Raw genomic sequence first — 23154 nt, 5'->3', positions numbered from 1 at the left:
GATGAAACCAATTATAAAAAATAAAGTAACTTATAAATTAACTAATGACGGTTACAATTATTTGCTTTTCTGCAGAGACATCGGGTTATAACTTACAATTATTTGATTTTCTTTTATTTAAGTTATCAGCGAAAATATTTGTAGATAAATTATTTATAAAATATGGAGGTAAGTTATCTACGAAAATTTTTGTGAAAAAGTTTTCAATAAATATTTTTATAAATAATTATGAACACTTCGAATTCATAAATAATAATCGTAAGTAAATTATTTACAACTTATTTTCATAAATAAAATTAGCTATTAACATGATACTTATAAAATTTATTCGTAAATAATTCATAAATAAATTCAAATTATCTAAAAAAATATATTTATTACCTAATAAGTGCTCGTGTAGATAATAAAGATATTTATCGTAGTAGATAAACTAATATATTAACTATATCTTTCTCTTTTCACTAAAATCAAAGTAACCGATTAATGAATGATTACCTTTAAAAATAAAAAACTCTATACAAATAGAATTATGTACACTTGAAAAAACAAATCAATATATTCGTCTTGACTGTTTCTCAAAGCTATCACAGCAGCCCACTGCAATACTGTATGAGTCAATTTTCTTTTCAAATTACTAAGATTTTATTTATTTTTATTTCATAAATCAATTTTATTATGCCTAAGAATTATTTACGGTTCTAAATACACACTAACTAATGTGTCGTGTTTAGAATGTATTAGGTCATATTCACATCCACATTGTCTACGACATAAATCTTATAAAGTTTTTCTCCTTCTTTTCATAAACCAACCACAATTCGTAATGATGCAGTGATTGATGGGTCGATTTCCAGTACTTCTCGTATAAAAAGATGAATCATTTGCTCTCATCTTTTAAGTTACATGTTTTCATGATCCTTTTTTCTGGATAAAAGGAATTTATCATTCTCCTCGTTTCATTAAAATATTAACAATTTTATAGCACGATCCTTATTTTTTATTATTTTACCATTTCACAAATCAGTCCTCTTCCCCTTTCTTAAGCAACAATTTTCTATAAAAGTGACAAACCACATTGAAGCAAAGCAAATATAATGTTAAATATTACATATCGAGTGGCAAAAATTATAAATAAAAAATAAAAATTATTGTCACTTCTCAAAAATTATATTAGATGACATTTATATCTCCTTTAATTTTAAAATATATATTCTTCTTCTTCTTTATTCCTTTTGTAAAACAATAGCCATTCCTGGGTATTTTTAAAATGAATATTCATTTTCTTCATGATTTTAAAGTATAACTTCTTTATGTTTTTAATAATTGCCACTTCCTATTTTATTTGCCAATATAATAATTTTTTTATATTTTCATATTGTTTTTAAATGTAAATTAATATGGCATTTTTAAATAAAAAAATAAGCGTCATTTGTTAAAAATATATAAAAAGGAGTATTAATCATTAAAAACATAATTGAGATAAACTTGTACTTAAAAATTAGAAAATAAATTAAGATTATTTTACCAAATGCTAATTTTAAAACTAAAGAAAAAGTAAGTACATCTAGTATAATTTTAGAAAAAAATAAGTGATCTTTTAACTTAAATAGTTAGACCTATTGCTAATGAAAAATCATATCATAAGATACCAAAATTACAATTTTGGTTACACACTTATCTTTTGGGATATATATATATATTTCTATGTTTGGAGTTTGAAAGTAAAATTTGATTAGGAATTTCCTTTTGAAAATGGACCCCATAGTTTAATTGGTTTGGAGGAGTTGATAAATTATGCTCTATATAAGAGGGATATGGTGGAAATACAATTCATAATCTCCATCTTTCTCTGTTCATTTGTTTCTTCTACTACTTCCTTCTTCATTCATCATCATGACACTTGCTGGTAAAATCACCTCTGAAATTGGGGTTCATGCAACTGCTGCAAAGTGGTTCAACCTCTTTTCAACGCAACTCCACCATGTTCAAAACCTTAGTGATAGAGTCCATGGAACCAAGCTGCATCGTGGTGAAGACTGGCACCACACCGACTCCATCAAACACTGGACTTATACCATAGGTAACGAAATTTCTAATAATCTTGTTAAGAACTCTCCACTGAAAAAATACTAACTACTAATATTTATACCATAGTGTAAGTTGATTTCTTTATCTGTTGCATAATTGTGATATCGGTTTTTGATTTTGAGAAAGAACAGAGGGTAAGGTGACAACATGTCTGGAGAGTATTGAATGTGTTGATGAAGCAAACAAAAGAATCACGTACAAGCTTTTCGATGGAGATCTTGATCCCCAGTTCAAGCTCTTCAAGTTCGTATTTCAAACAATTCATAAGAACAGTGGTGGTGCTATTATCATATGGACCGTTGAATATGAGAGGGTTAGTGAGGAAGTTGATCCTCCTTATGGCTACGTCGAATACCTGCACACATTCACTAGACACATTGATGCTCATCTTCGCATCGCATAGCTCCAAAAAGTTAAGCACAAAATTAAAATAATAATAAGAAGAAGAAGAAACAATGGCCTTAGCCTTGTTAAGTGCTTATATGTATAACAATATATATCTGTGTGGAGTTTGACAAAGGATGGTTATGTAGACCCTTCCTTTGTGTGGAATAAACTTGGATATGCATGTGGGTCATGTGAACCTGATTATTGTATGTTCAAGTGTTCAATATAATCCATATTTATTATTCGTGCAAAAATATATATTCTTTTGTCACTTTTTTTTTATAATGTTCATCGTTAAGAGTTGGACTTTAAGCATAAATTTCAATTCTATAGTGAACTTGTAAATTAGTCATTAAATTAGTTTCTAATTAATTATTTAGAAACCAATCTAGAAACCAATTTCTTTGGTAAGCAAAATTTAGGTAGATAATGTTACTGACCAATTCATAATAGAAACATTCTTTAACCTATTCCTACCAGGTTTTCTTGTAGTTTAAATTAGCTCATCATCTTCTCTGGTATTATAATCTTCTGATCAAGCATATTAGTCCATTTAGAAGTTATTGTCAATTTCTTTTTAAAATGAGTTTCCTTAGACATCAAAAAATTAGAAATTGCATAAGAACTATTATGAGTTGAATATAATTATTGTAAACCCTACAAACTATTGACAATGAGAGTAACATCCACAAAAAAAGACATACTACCCAAGGAACCAGATTCTATTAGAACACCACCATCTAGATTCTTAACAATAGAATATTTATTCACAACATAATATTATCATGCTTAACCAGCACTGACTCAGACTATGACCGAGCAATAAGTTGTACCACACCATGTTGCATCATACAAAATTGAACCACAAGCTCAACCGTAGGCTCTATCATAGATTGTACCACGACATGTTTCTACCTTTTACATTAGTAAATATATCATGTTGAAATATATTTAAATATGTATTATATTAAAAAATATTTAGTGCTTGAGGAAAATATAATAACATTTTTAATTTTATAATTAAATTTTGAATAGAATCAACCTGAAAATCTATTTATAGGTTAAGAAAGTCGATATGTATATAAAGATGTAAATAGTAGATTTTGTAAAATTACAAAAGATATAGCATCTAAAAAAACACAAAGGATAAGCCATACAAAAATACGTAAAGTATATATTCATTAAAAATACATACTTAAATATATATTTCCAAAAATATTTAATGAAAATGTAAATTTTAGTAAAAATATCACCATAAAATTTATACAAAATTAATTTTTTATCAACTTAAAGAGAGACAATATTGCTACGTTTTTACAAAAATTAAAACTAAATTGAATCTTAAAAATAAATGTAGGGACTAAATTAAGACTCTACCCATGTGGCAGTACCAGATTACCTTGCTACTGTCACGATACACTGACCTTGTCATGTAACATAAATGTGAAGTAACACATGTAAAAAAAATTAAATTAATATATATATATATATATTAAACTTTTGAAATCAACAACTAAATACAATATTTATACAGAATCCTTCGTACATGTGTTCAATGTAATTATTTATTAGGTAATATCAATTTAAATATTACACAGTAAGATATAAGATATGAGGAATATTCAATGATAAAAAATATCTATATTATAACTTAATATAAATATGGTTTATTGTTGATAGTTTTTTAAAATAAAACTATTATTATTATTTTTTTAAATGATAGTATTTTACAAAATAAAATTAAAATATATTTTTTAAATTTAATTTTATTAAATGATTATGTAACATCTCATTTAATAACATAACTACTAAATAAAATATTAGATATTCTAATAACACAAAACAGATAGTTAAGGAGTATAAAATACTTATACAGTTATCCAAAAGAAATAACTATAAATATATTATAAACAACACATCAAAATAAAGTGGATATATGCAACTTGAATTCTAGGACTACTAAGCCCTCATACTCTCATCCATCACTCTGGTCTCCACACCTATAGGCTCCTCTGCTTTCACCATTCGGTGATCATTGCAAAAGAAAGCAACCAAGAAAACAAACACAACAACCAAGAGAAGGGTAAGCTAAAATTTTTAAAACATTTTCATATCCAATTATATCACACATAAACATTATACTCATATAATATAAATCACACCACTATATCAAATTATACAAATCAATTGACTCAAGACTGATTATCTGGATGATGCACTTGATATAGAATTCTAAGAAAGTATGCACCTATGATGGTTTCTAAACTTTGGAAAGTCTAGACCAAAGGGGTTATCAGCCAACCATACATAAGACTAATCCTATAATGTCTTAGGCCCAATACGTTCCAAGACTAGGATCTCATGTCACTCTCACCACATAATTCATTCTATTCTATATGAGTGTGAACGATTATTAGAGTTCAGAATACCTTCCTAACTAGACATCTATTATATCAAGGCATACACTAAAACACCATCATACTAGAATTTCCCTTGAAATTCATTTGCTTAGCCACTTTCCATGCTCACAAACATATCACTAGTTCAAATATCAATAACATTTATCTCCATATTAAACAACATTTTCCAAAATAAATTAGCAAGTCTTTCTTAAGTTTGATCAACTCGCCCAACAAGCACATCTTTTCGTTGCACGAAGACTACACTTTCGACTAGCGACGAGATTGCTCGCTCAACAAATTTACCACTGGGACTCTAGGAAAAGTAATCCCCTTAATTCGCCCAACAAGTTATGCTTGCCTAACGACTCCCAAATGAGGGAGCCCCTAACGCATAACTCACCCAAGGAGTCTGCATAATTCTGTAGAACAAAATTCTGCAGAACAAAATTTTTGCATAATTGTGCAAATTCCAATTCTGTAGAATTATGCGTTTCTAAGTCCAGATAATTAACTTAAGGATTTTACACTTTCCCAAGTCACACCAGAGTTCCATTTACATAAAACACCATCATGAAGGAATCTAAGCACATTATCAATTACACATATTCAATCAAACAGTCAACATTAGAATCAACACCAATTTGCTACATAGTTTCATGTTAAAAATCAAATTTCATCATCAAATCTAAGAAAGTCAAACCAATTCAATATTCATACAAGACAAACAAAGTCTAATTAGCTTCCTTTACTTGAGTAAAGTTGGATTGGCTCTAAAAACACCACAACCTTCCCTAAGCTCCAAGGTACTCTATCTACACACAGATACACCACAAAATGATCAAATCATATCCTCAAGATCCTTGATCAATAGAGAATCAAACAGAAGACAATAGAGTCATATGCAATCTCAAAGAGATACACATGCAAGATGATAAAAACACACCAAATGATGAGCTGAAATTTAATTTACTCAATTTGAGAAATCGATCGGATGAATTTGAAGATCTCAATGCGAGGATCACACAAGCAGTCTCTAGTTTTCAAACAGATGATTACAAAGTCAAGAAACTTGAAGAGATGAAAGAACTCTAAAAAAGAGGTTTTTAGATAGATAAGATGTTTTTAAATAATGAGATTTTTTATGAAATTTCTATTTATAATTATGGTTATATTATTAAAATAATAGATCTCATTATTTAAAATTATCACTCTTAAGATATTATTTTTTAATTCTCAAAGACTAAGTAATGAAATATCATAAAAGAAAAAAGTAGTATAGAAAAAATAATTAATTTATTTAAATTGTATTATTTTCTGAAATAAACGTAAAATATATTAAATAACCAAATAATTAAATATTATATTAAATGATCAAGTAATTATAAAAAAATTAATTTTAAATATAAATCATGGATAAAAACAAAAATTATCTCTTTTTAGACACGTGACAACAAAAAATAAATAAATAAAAAGTTTCAAATGACAAAAAACTGAGAATTTAAATATTTGTCAACAAAATAAACATGGATAAAAATGTATTTTTTGGATAATAGATTAAATAATTAAAAATTATATTAAATGATTGAATAATTATACTAAAAAGAGTTAATAATTTAAATATAAATTATGATTTAAGCGTAAATTATTTATCTAGAAATATGTGACAACAAAAAGTGAAAAAGAAAAAATTCAAATTAAAAAAACTGACAATTTAGATACTTGTTAATAAAATAAATATTAATAGAAAGTGACTTTCTTAGTATTTTCTTCAATTATGTTATTAATATCTTCTTTTCTCATATTATAATACATAATTATATCATTACAACATTTTGTAGTTTAGACCACACTAAATTAGATAACGACTAAATAAATATGGCCTAAACATATAATAAACAACATTTTTATAAATGTTGTATAAATATCATGAAAGCCCATGATTATACAACTGTTGCTTTAAACTATGTGGACAAAACCATTAAAAATGTGGTCTAAAAATATAAGTGAGGTCTAAAATCAATCTGAAAAATTGTTGTCTATTGTAAGGATTTTAAGCAACGGTTTCAAAAACATTGTCGTACTAAAAATCGTTGTCTATTACCTATCACCACACTCACCTATACTACATCTAAAAATGTGGTCTAATCTTTAGACCATGGTTTTTATAATTTAAATCATAATTTTATGTTGTTGTCTAAAGTGATTTTTATTGTAGTGTATTATGTTCATGGATTCTGGTTAAATATTTACAAATAGTTTTTAGTGGAAAGAATGTTTAATAAAAATGAAGACATCCATTACTTCATATGTATTTTGTAGTATGATTAAGTTTGCAATGAAAATTATAATCATTTTTTTTTATTTACGAGTTTGTTCAACAATTTTAATAAAAAGGTTTTATTAACGTCGATTTCTTAGAATTAACTTTTAATATAAATTATTAGAGAATTTATATCAACAAGAAATAAGATTATCACCTTATAATTTAATGAGATGGGATTATATTTTAATTCCTCTATCTTAATAAAGAAAATAGTGAAAAAAGGTCATTTTAGTTTAAAAGAGTTATATATTAAATTGTTTGAGCAGTAGATTTAATTCTAACTCAATTTTATAAAATCTTATAATTTATAAGAGAATAAAATAAATATTAAATAATTAAAATTAAATAAAATCCTATTTATATGAATTGACACTAAATGTGTCTCTATTAATAAAGATTATTAAAAGTGTGATTTACTATTTAGTCGGTGCTCAAGTGCTAACTATTTTTTCTTACAGAACAAAAACTTGAGAAAAAATTATGTACAATGATCTTTAGAAAATGTTAGAAAAACACTTTTTAAAACAAAACTCCTATCATTAAATTAAATGCATTAAAAACTACAAATTTGGTGAACTCTCTTAAATACTCTGTCAAATTGATCTTTCAAACAATCTTCAAACGAGATCTTTAATTCCTGCAAGAATCACAACCAAATATCCAGTAACAAATATTGATCATGTGATGCCCTCTTTAAGAAGATCCAAACACTGCAAGGCCTAGCAAATTTATTACTTCCATTATCATCTTCAACAATAAGGTCCTTAGAAAAACCAACACTGCATCAAAAGCTTGATGGAGGAAGATTTGACCAAGAAAAATAAAAGCATCTAAAAGGTTTACTATAACATAATATTGGATTTTTCAAGAATGTAAAAGTTACAATTCTATGAATGTTTAATATGAGAAATACACTATTGCTTTGGCCATTTGGTTACAAAAATATGCTTGCAATAAGTTCATAGATTAGTTGTTATGTACATCTTCTTGGAATATTTGTAAGGAATAATTAAAAATAAACACAATGAAAAATCAAATACTTAACTTCAGATGAATCACTCTTTAGTAAAGATTTTGAAGCAATTCCACCATACATGTAGTGCCTGTGAAAATCACTGTTTATTCACTAATGGTGTACAGTTTAGACCTTGAGTTTGAGACAGTATAGACCTTCAGTTAATCCTCAGAAAAAATTTTAGTAGAAAAATCTGTAAACAAGTAAAATCATAGTAAAATTAAAGTGACATTTATGTGATTATTAATAAAAGTAAAAAAGGAAAAAACTGAATCATCTTCTCATCAAACAAGTCCATATTACTTGAAGTAATGGAAATACTGATAAGTTTCACCATGACATGTGAAAGAATTGTTGAACTCTTAAGCTTCACTAACTCATCCCTGGAGGCACACGTTATTAGAGGAGTTCAAACATAAACAATTCTAAACTTGAAGATGCATAACTTCTGCAGTATTATATGCAACCTGTGTCAAGACATTCATGTAAATGAAAAAACTTGTATTCATTTCCAGAAGTGTTTTTGGTATCATTATCAAATCAAAACTGAAGTTTCACCTCAGCAATCTGCATAATAAACATTTGCATTGAATGAAATTTCAATTTGATTGAAGAACAATACAAAAAGAACTTAAGGAAACTAATTCTAATCCTGTGCAAACGAGGAATTGCAAAGTTCTTTTCTCTAGTGTGATAATGTAAAAACTTGGTAAATATTCAAAAGATATTGATCCAAACAACTTTGTACTGTTCAAAATATCTATCAACTTAGAAAGTGCAAGCACTAGAGCTTTACATTATATAGAGTAAAGGTGTACTATATATACAATATAAACATAACTCCAAAACTCACTCTATATACAAGGAGAATTCGCTTCACAACTCAGAAATATTTTGGCTACTAGTGCCCTTACACTACTTAGTCTTCCTTAAGCTTATAGACATTGTCAATGTAATCTTCTGTCTCCCACAGGAAAGATCCAAAGGCAACAGCTTCCAAGACTAGTCTCTTCAAGCTAGAAAATGAAGTCAAAATAACATCATCATTCTCAAACGAACCTGATTCATTGTTGTTAAAGAGTGCACAACTATAACTACCAACCAAATTCACAGCCTCCTTAGATCTCAATCTGGCACATCTCTGCAATGATCCAGGATGAAAGCTCATAACATAACATTTTAAGTCCTCAACCTCCTCTTCTGGCCTGATTAACCCTTGCCCTAAGGATGGCATGTTACTCAAGTGGCCAAAGATGGCATCTTTTAATCCATAAGAACACATAAGGGAAGTCCTATGACCAAGGTGAATATCATGGTCAGCCAAAGATAGATTTCGTTCTAGGTGGTACCTCAATGAAACTGACTTCAAAAAGTAACCATATAATATGGAGGCAACATAAACTCGGGCAAGTAAGAATTGTCTAACTTGGGTTGTTGCCCAACACTCAGTTACACTAGATTTTGCTTTCAAGCCAGTTACAGTAGTTATGTGTTCCCTTATCATATCCAAAACTTCCAAGCTATGAATAGACTCTAGTTCCCAGTCCTTAGAAGGCAATATCTCTAGCCTGCCATTGTAAAGGCAACTAGAAAGTTTTGGTACCAAAGGGACCCTGATCTCAGAAAACTTGTAAAAAATCAGCAAGTACATAACATCTTCTACAGCAATTTGACATTGATTCTCTTTTAGTTGTGCAATCCTCCTGACATTCAGAAAAGGTTCAAGTCAACATCTTTTCAATGGATATCTACAAGTTTGTTATGCAGCTACTGAGGAATTTAAGACGAAGGTTTAACTGTTCTGTTTATTTCATTCCAACGCATGACTTGATGCCAGGCAATACCTGGATTCATTTAATCATGCAGATACTGCTTCATATCTGAAAAGACCATCAATATTTAACTCCAATTAAAACAATGTAAAAAATATTACAGGGCAATTCAGGTCAAAGTGGTGAAAGGAAATGGCCGTCAGCAAAAGTTCAAGCATCTAAAATCTCATAAAAGCTAGTACATTGTATTTGAAGGTTTCCGAGGGAGCCAAAAGTTGTCAGCTATCCTCTGCTCCCATTAAGAAGTGAGAAGCTTTATTGTCAACAGATAAGAAGATTTTAAATCTCCAACTTAAAATCATGTAACCATTGATTTGTCAGCCTCTAAATCTCTATGTGTAACAGGAAAAAGGCCACTACTTTTTGGAACAAATAGTTCTCCACAAAATGTTAGGGAGTGCAAAACAATCAAGAAGGATCCGAGAAAGTTTGGTTTAGCTATAGACCAGGAATGATGACCAAACCGTGCAAGTTGTGGTATGATACAATCCATAGTTTTCACCTCTCCAAACGATCATGAATCCAGATCTTACTGACCTTACATTCCTTAGGCTTTGCCTTACTCCTACTTGATCAAAATAAACTTGATACGAAAGCTTGTTCACTCTACAATGAAGTTCAAATTTAGTACTTTTCTTGATTCATCAACTATCATTATATCATTTGTAAAATGAATGCAATGACACAATGGCTCTATTTTTGGATGTTCCGTTTAAGAATGTCCAGAGCCAAGGCATTAAGGTATGAACCAAAAACTAGTCCTTGATGCTAAACTATTCTCGGATTATAAGATTGACAAACAGAATGCTGGTCACAATTTGGGGATTTGAAGACAATCATAAGAAAATAAAAGAAAGTCAGAAAGGAAATGTCCAATTGTGCTACCAACAGAACATCAAACAAATGGTGGATGCAGCACAATTTCTAATAGAGTGAAATCTCTGAAGTTTTTAATATTTTATATTAATACATAAGAAAATAAGGCGGGAAAACATGCATGGCAGATATCAATATATAGTTGGCAAGCTCTTCTAATATGTTTACAAGCGCTTAGAAAATTTTAACCAAAATAACCTGTTGACAACCCACGTAAAATGTGACAGTTCTATAATACAAATGTTCTATGGTTCCATAAAAGCTTGTTTTCCAAAATACATACATCATTTGGTGGAAGGAGGATAAATACTAAGTTACAAGAAGACAATCACATGTTCATTGAACTATTTGCTGTACCTTTCACGTCCTATATAAGCTGCAAAAACACAATCTCTGATTCAGTAAAACTAGATAATACTATTATACTCATCCCTGAATTGATAATGACTACGGAGTTAAGACAGCTATAAAACATTGTGATTGTATTTTGCGTACAGTCTCCTGTGTTACCTTGCAAAGAAAAGAAAAAGAAAAAACCCGAAACAGGCCTCTCTATGAACCCCGTGTAGAGACCATTGTATGCCAAACTTAGGTTACCTGAAATGACAATTCCTATTATTGTTCCTCAGCCTCTACCAGGACCCAGAAGCTATTCACTGCTTTAGGAATCATTAGAATCATAAAAACAGTGAATTTTGTCTGAATTTTCCGGTAAACATAAATTCTTGATCCGTATTAGACCCATCCCATTGATTATGTCTCTGGCCAAGCATTCCCTGGTGAGTACCATTTACCATTCTAGCTCAGTAGCAGCAAGACACTATGTCTAAGCTTTTTACTTTCCCGTAGAACAAAGTTCAGTAGTTCTCGATGATAATAATTACATTCTTTATCTTGGACTGGTTCAAATGCTCAGCTACAAAGGTAAAATCTGTAAGCTAGAACTTTGTTACGAAACTGCACTACAAGCTAAGCCCTATATGATTAGAGATTTGGAGTGTCATGCTAGCATCTTCAAGAACATCACTTGGTCATGAAATTTTTTAACAGGATAAGGTCTTCATTTTTGAAGGCTTCTTTAGCATTCTTTGTATGAATGTTTTAAGATTTTCCATCTGAGATAAGCTGCCTTCCTGATTCTTTCTTTTCCAACCAATCTTTCCTGTTTTCTCTGTTGCTTAAAACATCTTTTATGGATCAGTTATAGTTTCCCTTACACTCCAAAAAAGGTGTTTTATCTACAAAAGTAAAACATGTAAACCACAAAAGAAATCAAATGAAGCTAATTAAGGTTCACAGTATGGTTAGTTCACTGCATGTCTAGAAAATTGAGTTCAAAGTTCTTTCCCTTTAAGATAAAATCAAGAAATTTACCCAAAAAACAAGATAAACCCCCCCTAATTAATCAGGAAAACACAATTTGTTTACCGCACTTACGCATCCACATACATCTATTAACAAAACCCCAGATGCAAGGTTCGTAACTTTACACATTGAATGACCAAAATTTCCTCATTGAAGTCACACATATCATAAAGTAACATGTGAAGATTGTAAAGAGTGGTCCAGAACAACAATTATGGACGCAAAACAAAGGTTTTTGCAGTTTCCGCCACATCAGCCACATTTATCACCAATTTCCCCCAATATCAAGTATCTCATCAAGTTTTCTGGGTCTCCGCCACATCAGCCACTTTTATCAGCACTTTCTCGCAATATCAAGGATGAAACCGCCGCAACCACAATTTAAAACCTCAGCACAGATCAGATTTTCATGTAAACTCATGACAGAATAGAATCCTTAAATACAATTTGACTAATAACATGCCAAAATCCCCAACAAGCCACATGAAATTCAAACTTCATAAATCACACCAAAACAACTTCCAAAAGGAAAAAATAAAATAAAGGGTATAAAAAACCTTATAATCCACCAACCAACCTGTGCAGCAAGGCCTCATCAGTGACAGAACCAAGCACCATGCGAGCATGTGCCGCATCACGATCCTCAGCCAAGAGCTTGAGCTCTTCCCCAACAGCAACATGGAACATCTGAGGGTGGTTCTGAAGCACGCCACTGAGGAACTTCCCCACCATGGAACGGGGCTCCAAAGGAGAGTTCAGGCTGCTAAACTCACATGGGGTGGCTCCAGCACTTGCTCTGATGAAGGGTCTACGCCTGTGGTGTGACAAACAAGAGGAAGAAACAGGAAAAGCACCACCACCGCCACCAAAATCAGGCCTTGTGAAGAATCTGAAGTGGGGTTTATGAGATGATGATGGTAGAGTGAGGAGTGTGTGATGGTGGTGGTGGATGAGACAGTTTTCCATCAAACAAACAACAGAGAAGTTGAATTGATGAATGAAGCAACAAGATTAGAGAGAATTTGTGTGTGTGTGAGAGAGAGAAAAAGAGAAAGAGAGTGGTTGGTGTCACTGTGATGTGTTGTTGTGTTAAACAAAGTTGGTTTGGTTATGTATTGTTTGAGTACTGCAATAACAGGTTGAGATAAGATTCTTCAATTCACAAGTGAAGAGAAGTAAACTAAAATATCTTGGGTATCTTTTTTCTTTTTCTTTTTCCTTTTCTGATAAAATATCTTAGGTATTTTTTTCTTTTTTTGTTAAAATGCCAATTTGGATTTTGTTTTTTCAACTTATGAGGTAATTTTAATTTAACTCTTCAATAGAAAAAAAAGAAGGATCATGACTCATCATGCATAAAAGTTTCAATAATAAGAAGTCAAATTGATACACTTAATGACTGATACTCAAATTAATTTTATTATTTAATAATGAATTTTTTAAATTAATGATTTGACATTAAATCATATTATAATATTTAAAAGATGAAATTGTGTAGTATTGGAGAAAGTTAAGTAGCAACTATATCTATTGATTGTATTAAAATATCTTGGTTTATGCAACGGATAGGGTTTCTGAGACTTTTGCGGTAAGGAAGGGTCAGAATTTGTTGTTGATAAGTGATAAGTGCGTTTTCTAGTGGACAGTTGTTTTGTCATGGGTGTGGTCCCAAACAAGGCACTGATCATTGCTTGTAAAATAATACAACTACTACTACTTATTTATTCATTGTGTAAATGGAAATTTAATAAATATATAATTTAATTTTGGTCCTTTTGGTTTTGTTTTTTGCCATAAAAAAGTTATTGTCAGATTCTTTTTTCCTTTTCAAATGGATTTTCCCTTCCTAATCAAATGTTAGAAAATTAGGACATAAAATCTAAATAATACATGCATCTCTTACTTCTTATTCTACGACCTTAAATATAGAATCAAATAGGAGGACAAAAGTATTTTCTTTTCCTTCGCATACAAAATGGAATGGTATATTGTTTATTTTTTTATATATATGGAAAAGGACACTCTATGTGTATGTCAATTTTGGAATAAAAAAATAGAAAAATCACTGTAATTTACTAAAAATTTTAAAAAATTTATTTATTGTATATAAAAAATTATAAAGAAAACAACATTACATAAAATAAAATAATATAATGCCACACTGATTCTAAAAAAAAATTACACCGCAACCAATAAGCAATGTATAATACCCCATTTAAATAAATACTTTAATTAAAAGACATGTCACACATATAATATAAGAGACGAAGATCCGGAATATAGCGTCACTCCACATAATTATCCAAAATACTCGAAAGGGAAAAAGACACACCAAGTTGCCAATACAGAAATAAGTTCAAGAATTTAACAGCAGATGATAATGTGCTAAAGGACAAAATAGTACATGGGTCATAGCCCTAGGAAAAAGCTCAAATAAAAAGAAGTCCAGTCCAGGTAGACTATACGGCGGAATCATCCCTTCCTTGTTGACCTCGAGTACCTCTCGCATCTGCTCACATCAATAAATTGATGATCATCGCAAAAGGAGAAGAACCACATACAAAACAACCAAACAAGCAAAAGGGTAAGCTAGAGTATAAAACAGTTTATCATACAATTACATGCTATATCACAGTCTAGGCAGTATATGTCAACCAAATATGTTATGACCTTTCAGAAAATACACTACGACTCAGACACGACTCATCCGGATACGTATAATTTAGTCGGATTTAGCGGATGCTTGCACTTGTGGTGGATTTATCTACTCACCCCCGAGCTAAGTATTACAATGTCTCAATCCCCCCCACACAAGGTTAGCCCTTAATAAGTTTCAGGCCTCCTGCTACTCTCACCACAAGAGTCAATTCGCTCTATGTGAGACTAACTGACTCCTTAGAGCGTCAGGATGCAACCTTACCTTGAATCTTACTAAATTATATAGATGAGGCACCACCATGAACTCCCACTAACAGGGGTCATGGAATTACGTCTCGACCAACTGAGGCACCACCCTGAAATCTCACCTAGAGATTTCAAGGAATTACGTCCTAACCACATACAATTCATGTCTAACCATCCAACATGTACTAGCCATGCATATGATCCTCATGCCAACATTTATAACCAGCCTCCAATAAATTTCCATTCCAAAACCATGCCATAATTCACCATCTTTAGCCCATGAATCATTCCATACACACATCATACTCAAATCATGTTAAACTCATAAGCCATAAACCATAATTCATCATATTCACCCAAGGTCACTCAATTCATAATTTAAAAGGCATAATCAGTCCAAACATATGATCAATATCCAAAAACAAAGAAACCAAAGAGCAAACATACCCATCGCCCAGCCCCTCGCTCAGGCAGAAGGGCCTCGCTTAGGCGAGAGGTTTCCCTCACTCAGGCGAGCTCCCTTCGCCTAGGCGAGGGCTCGAATCAGGAACAGTGGCACTGTCGCGCCCTCTCGCTTAGGCGAGACCTCCTCGTCTGAGCGAGATGAGCTCTCGCTTAAAACAGGAGCTCGTCGCCTGAGCGACAGCTCGCACAAGCAGCCTGGGCGAGTTACTGCTAATCTCGCCTAAGCGAGACACACTCGTTTGGGCGAGAAAACCAGAACCCGCCACTGTTCACGCAGGCACCTGCATCCCATCGGACCAAACCATGTTTTTAACAACTCCCAAACAATTTTAATGGCAACCAAACATCAAACTCACGATTTAAAACCAAAGCAGGTCGGAAAACGCAATAAAACAGTAAACCCTAACTTCCCCTTACCTGGAAAGGGCTAGAAGAAGAGTTCGACTCCAACAGGGGAACACAATAGCTCCAGGGACAGATTAACGAGCTGGAAGAGAATAGTGAAGCGAGTTTTAACATAAGCCTATGACAAAACCTCTAACTATAAATATGAACATACGAACAGAAAAGCGAGGTATGAGTTGTAGAATACTTACACGAAGCTAGAAGACAAAACTGAGCTCACTGGATCGAGATTAGGATTAAACCCTAGCAGAGCTCTGTGAGGAGAAATGAAGAGGAGTAAGGGCACTGATCTTTGCAAATGAATTCAGAATGGAAGGGTTAGGTTGCTTTAGGGCCTTGGACACCCTATGGGCCAGCCCTTAGGCCCATTAGATGTTTGGGGCAGCTCTTAAACATTGGGGCTGAAAAAGAGGGCCTTGCACAATGCCCTTATGAAAGGGACAAAGTGTACCAATAGTGTTTACCGCATTTGTTAATTTTTATATATTTTTACTATAAATATTTTTAAATTTTTAATTAGTTAGACATAAAATTTATGATAAATTTCAAACTTTATTATAATATAGGTATAATTATTCGCAGTTGCCCTGGAGATTCCAATATTCCATTTTCTTCCAACTCTGTTTTTAATATTAGTAAGTTTAATATCAGGATTATCTCTTATGTTTTTTTCTAATCTCTGACTTAACCATTTAGATGTTATCATCCTGATATTGAACTCCCTATTGCAGGTATGTTCATTTATAATTCGTCTTAGCTGCCAAGTACTTTGAGCAGCCTTATATGCACAATAAGCATACCACTTACATGTTCCTTTTGCTACAAGACACTTCACACAGATCTTTCGTTTGTCATTTCTAAAGATTTTTAATTTCCTTCCATTGTGCACACCATAAGTTCTTATTGCTTCCACAAACTCCTCTTTTTCTGTGAAGTATGTCCCCACCTCCCATTTGTAGCCTTCCATACTTTTGGGCATTGAAAATATACCAAAGTTTCCATAACTATCTTTGTCATCTCCAGAACAGTCACTGTACTCAACACTATTCAAACTTTCAGATGCCCAGTCAATGTCAGATAAGCCCCTATCAGCTGCATGATTATTTTGACCACTAACTCCACCACTAACTCCACCACTAACTCCACCAAAATTGACTGAACCACGACCATCACCGTCCCAAGAATCATCTTGATCTTCATAAGTATGGATACTGACATCAAGTAGATCCTCTTCAACAAAACTATCCCCTATGGAATCACTACAGCTACTTACATCATCCTTATCTACATCTTCTTCACCTCCATCTTTGTCTTCTTCATTCTGAACACCTCCATCATTTTCAACTTCCACCTACCCATCAACCTCACCTCCATCTTTGTCTACTTCATTCTAAACACCTACATCATTTTCAACTTCCACCTGCCCATCAACCTCACCTTCATCTTTGTGTTCTTCATTCTGAACACCTCCATCATTTTCAACTTCCACCTGCACATCAACCTCACCTCCATGTTCCTCAATTACAATTTCTACAGGCACATCAACCTCACCTCCATGTTCCTCGATTACAATTTCTACAGGCACATCAACCTGACCTCCATCCTCTTCACTTTGAACCTGTACACCCTCATCAACCTCTCCTCCATCATCCTCATTTTGAACCTGGACACCCTCCCTCACATCACCCTCTTCCACAACAGGATGATATTCTAATAGATTCACTACCTCAGCTTCATCTACTTTATGAACCACATACAGATGTACTTGACCATTAAGAGTGGCAATATTCACCATATGACATGCCCCTCGGTCATCAGACAACAACTCCAATCTACCCTCCAAAACAGATCCTCCACCCACTGCATACCACATCTCCTTCACATTTGCATAACCCATCTCCTTCAGAATACCCAAAATCTCGAAATAGCTCCATCTATTTGGGTCACATGCCAAAGTACTTAATTGTCCAACATATTGCAGTGACCCATTGCTCTCAAACCTCCCACCATGATGAAAAACAACTTCGAAATGGTCGTCCATACCAACAATAACATATAAATACTACCCTGCGAAATACCATTTTACCCAAACAAAGCAACACAAATTACAATTCCATACCACTATAAGACCGACAAAAGCATGAAAATAGACAAAAGCGTGAAAATAGACAAAAGCATAATGGGGGACCACTGCTCGTGCCCACAAACACACTTCATGGACCACCACCGTCAACGGAATCATAAAAAAGGATAACCACCGTCAAACAAATCATAAAAAATTGAAACAGCACCGCATAAAACAATTAAATTAATCAAACCCTAAACCCTACCATTCCAAAAACAATTAATTCAATGAAAGACAAATTAAAATGATTCGCGCACCTGGAATCCGAAATACTTGCCACTTTGATGTCAATTACAGCTTCAATTTCCTCCGCAACGCTCGAAATCACCAATTCGATTTGAACCCTAACTTCACGACAATGCCTCTCACTCGAACACCAACTTCTAATTCGTTCCCAAATCGCGTCCCCTTTTAATTTTCAATTTCATTTTTCGAAACATTGTTCCACATCACACACCTGATAATGCCACGTAATATTTTTTTTCCCACTTAAGTAGTCAACATGGTCAGACGTTAAGTCATTTAACGGAGTCAACTAAAAGGGACCAAATTGATGCAAATTAACTAATTTGGGTACTAAATAGATGCGAAGTTAAAAGCGGGTACCATTTAGACACATTGGACCGAAACTGGGTACGTTGCGAATAATTATACCTATAATATACTAGTAAATTTATTTTTTTAAAATAAAATTTTTTTTTATTATAAATATAAAAAAATTAATTTTATTATAGATATTTTTATTTATTTTGTAGGTAAATTTATAATTAGAAAATAGTTAAATTTTAAAAAAATATATATCAAATAGTTAAACTTAAAAATAAAACAATTACTTAAGAATAAAATTAATAAAATAATTATTTTAATTTAGAAAAACTTTTATTTAAAATATAAAATTGGAAAATATCAAAATTAAAATTTTCAAATATGGATATAGATATTATTTAATTCCATCACAACATTTGCAACAAGTATCTTTTATTTTCTAAAAAAGTACATTTCTTTTCATTATAAAATAACCAAATCCAAATAAAAAGGATATTCGTTACGTATAAAATATTGATGCAAAAAATCTACTTTCTTGTTCAGCACTCCATAAACTGATAACATCATCAAATGTGGTAATATATCTCAAAATAAAACCAATCAAATTGACATATTTTATGTATACTAAAATTGATAAATATTTGATTTTCTAAAATGATACCTACCATTTTGACGTGCTTGAAGTTAAAAGACACACTAATATCATTTCAAAATTTACACAGCACAATACACTTATAAAAACAACTTTTATTTATATATATAGTTAATTGCTTCGACTTCTTTATTTTTTTCCTTACTTTAGGATTTTTATCTGGTCTTTTGTTTTATAGTTTCATCTTTCGTTCTCTTATTCTTTCCATATGTCGGTTTTGTTATTTTCTCAACTTTTTTCATTTTTGTTGTTTACGGTTAAACTCATTTTTATTTTTATTTTATCTTTAACTTTTTATCATTTTTACCTATTTTGTTATTATTTTTTATTTGTTATATGGATTGGGTATATTTTTCTCCAGTTTTGATCATACGGTTCATTGATATGATTTTTTGTTCTGATTTTGAATTTTAAGGTTTTCATTTGGTCTTTTGTTCTAAAGTTTCATCTCTCATTATTGCTCTCTTGATCTTCCCATTGTGGTTTCATTATTTTCTCTCCCATTTCCAATTTTTTTAGGTTTATGATTGAACTCATATTTGATATTTGTTCTGTTTTGTTATTTGTTGCATGGGGGTATATTTTTCCTCCGATTTTGATTTTACAATTCATTGTTATGACTTATTTATTTTTTTCATGATTTTGAATTGTAGGGATAAATATTTGTTGTATGGTCGTTGTCGCTCTCTGGCTATTTCTATGGTGATTTCATTATTTTCTCTGCTTTCTATTATTTTTTTTATTGTTTATTCTTGAATTGAAATTGATTGTTATCAATTTTTGTTCATTTATTTGGCTTCTTCTTTATGGACTTTAAGCTTTTGATTTACTTTTATGGTTGAACTAAAATTGATTATTATTCATTGTTTATTATGGGTGTGTTTGATTCGGTGTTGGAGAATTGATTCCATACAGAAGCAAGAATTAGTTGCTTCTTATTCAACGCGAATTTTTTACCCTTTAATTGATTTTGAAAACCAAACACATATTGATTCTGTATTAGAAAATCAATTATAATCAATTCTACATCAATTTGACGCAGAACCAAACACGTACTCATATGACTTCGTCATTCTAAAATTTATGTTATCTCATTATATCACTCTAATATTGTAATTTTGAAATAACCATGTTTTTGAGCTATGGAATGTTGATTTTTTATCAATACCTCTTTGTTATCCAATCTTCATTATAATGGCATAACCATTTTTCATTGTTTTGATCGTGTCTATATACTTTTGATTTAAGTCTTTATTTTATCCTTTCAAATTTTCCTAATTTTGTAAACATTTGTGTGATCGTTAATTGTTTGGTATAATTATTTTCTAGTTTTTGTGTTCATTTTTTTATTTTTGATTTCTGTGTCTTTGACAAATCTTTATAAACAAGTTATATCATTAATTGAAAACAACACTTCAAATTATAACAAGAAAAAATTACAAAAAATATTATCATACAAAATTTGGTATCCAGTTGTTCTTATAAGAGGTCAAGTAAGTATTTTGTTTATTGAGTTATATTTAAATTATATATAATAAAGCGATAAATGATATATTTTTGTATTATTCTAGCTTATCACTAAAGATATATCATATTGTTGATACTTTTTCTTTGTGTTTTTTTTTGACAAATCCTTACAAACAAATTAGACGAATAATTGAAAATAATATTTTATATTATGGTAAGGAAAAGTTACAAGAAAGATTATGAGAAAGAAATTTAATTTTCATAATCTTGCTATTCTTACAAGAGGTTAAATGAGTTTTATGTCCACTGATTTATTTCTTAATCTTCATCTAATAAGACCATGAATGATATATTTTCGGTTAAAATACTTTTTTGGTGCAAATTTTTGTCAAGTTTTTTTAAATAAGTCATAATTTTGGTTTTGTATTCAAATAGGTATCAATTTTCGTCAATTTTGTTCAATTGGGTCCTTTTTTGCTAACACCGTGTAAATCATTAACGGTCATGAACAGTGACTGTCACGTGTCACTTAGTGGTTTTTTTGAATTTTTTGAATTTTTTGAATTTCTTTTTAAATGTACACATGTCAACCTAGTAACGTGCCACATGTCACTTCGTGATTTTTTGAATTTTTTTATTTTTGATTTCTTTTAAATTTTTTTAAATGTCCATGTGTCAACCCAGTAGCGTGTCACGTGTCAAAGTCAATGTTTTATATTCAATTTAGTTCCTATATTTGTTATTTTTGTTCAATTTAGTCCCAATTTTTGTTAACATTAACCAAATTTAATTTTTATATTAAAATTCACATTTTTATTAAATATTTTTATATAATATATTAAAATCCACATCATTATAACTTTGATATAAAAATTAAATTTGGTCACATCTTCGATAGGGACCAAATTGGTTAATGTTAACAAAAATTGAGACTAAATTGAACAAAAATAACAAATATAGGGACCAAATTGAATATAGAACATTGACTTTGACATGTGGCACGCTACTGTGTTGACACATGAACATTTAATATTTTTTTTAAATTAAAAAAAATAAAAAACCATGAAGTGACACGTGGCACGCTATTGGGTTGACACATGTACATTAAAAAAATTTAAAAAAATTCAAAAATAAAAAAAAATTCAAAAAAACCACGAAGTGACACATGGCAGTCACTGTTCATGGCCGTTAATGATTTAAACGGTGTTAGCAAAAAATGACCCAATTGAACAAAATTGACAAAAATTGGGACCTATTTGAACACAAAACCAAAATTAGAATTTATTTGAAAAAACTTGACGAAAATTGAGAGCAAAAAGGTATTTTAACCTATATTTTCTTTATTCTTCTACCTTACCACTAGAAAGCTTTGCTAGAATATTGAAATAATGCATCTGGAATTGTTTGACTTTTGCAAAAAGGTAACCTAGCTTATTTTGTTATAGACTAATGCCATCTGAATGCATGATGGAGCTTTGATATGTTATTTTAAATGTGCATTTTTTATGTTTTGTTTGAAATGAATCAAGATTTTCCTTCTAGGAACATCTGATTGTGCTTAAGTTTAAAACTAAATTTTTACCATTTTTTTAGTATAAGTTTCATAATGTACAAAGTTAAATAATTTAGTATTAGTACACACACTCGCAACACACACACACACTCGCAACACACACACATGGATGTTTTTTAATTTGTTAATAATCTATTTTAAATTTGTAGAACTTATTTATTTCATGTATCAAATAGGGATGACAATGCATATTGGCCAACCCCACTTTGGCCCGCCCTACATTTGGCCAACAAAAAAATGGGTTGGGATGACCCATTTCACATAAAAAATGCAGACTAATTTCTCTTGCCCACTCCACATAACACTTGTCTTGTAGGTTTACAGGCCAACCCATAACTTGCATAAAAAATTTAATAACTTTATTTTTATTTAGTTAAATTAGTATATATCATAATTTTTATAAGTCCATTTCTTAAAATAAGTAATATTCATAATTATATAATTTATAAGTTAAGTATAAGTTTATTGAAAATGAAAATGACTTTCAACTAGACGTGAATAAGTGAACTACTTTTGGATGAACTAGATAAGAAATGTGAATAGACAAGTTGCTTTGAAGAACACACATGATGTGTTGTGTTCGTGCTGATAAATTCTAGGAATTTAAGTCAATGTGAGCTATGTTGGTCAGTCCATCGTTGGTCCACGTGGACTACAGGTTATGCAGGACGGACCTAAATGGGTCAATTAGCTATAAATTTTTCACACTTTTTCTTGCGGGTCTACAAA

General features: G+C 31.0%; 2 protein-coding genes across 2 annotated transcripts; one reads left to right on the top strand and one right to left on the bottom strand.

The window, feature by feature from the left end:
* The first annotated feature begins 1824 nt into the window (after nt 1-1824).
* On the top strand, nt 1825-2729 carry LOC114167604 (MLP-like protein 43). Its single transcript, XM_028052710.1, has 2 exons — nt 1825-2080; nt 2220-2729. The coding sequence occupies exons 1-2, from the start codon at nt 1894-1896 to the stop codon at nt 2489-2491; spliced, it is 459 nt and encodes a 152-aa protein (XP_027908511.1). The 5' UTR covers nt 1825-1893; the 3' UTR covers nt 2492-2729.
* Nucleotides 2730-8906: 6177 nt separating this feature from the next.
* LOC114165987 (UV-B-induced protein At3g17800, chloroplastic) lies at nt 8907-13422 on the bottom strand. The gene is made up of 2 exons (XM_028050635.1): nt 12866-13422; nt 8907-9918 (listed from the first exon to the last, which is right to left on the bottom strand). Exons 1-2 carry the CDS (start codon nt 13252-13254, stop codon nt 9135-9137), a joined length of 1173 nt encoding a protein of 390 aa, XP_027906436.1. The 5' UTR covers nt 13255-13422; the 3' UTR covers nt 8907-9134.
* Nucleotides 13423-23154: the final 9732 nt, after the last annotated feature.

This window comes from Vigna unguiculata, chromosome 10 (genome assembly GCF_004118075.2).
Source record: "Vigna unguiculata cultivar IT97K-499-35 chromosome 10, ASM411807v1, whole genome shotgun sequence".
Lineage (NCBI taxonomy): Eukaryota > Viridiplantae > Streptophyta > Magnoliopsida > Fabales > Fabaceae > Vigna > Vigna unguiculata.
The sequence above is the reverse complement of the archived record's forward strand: the minus strand, read 5'-3'. Positions and strand labels throughout refer to the sequence as shown.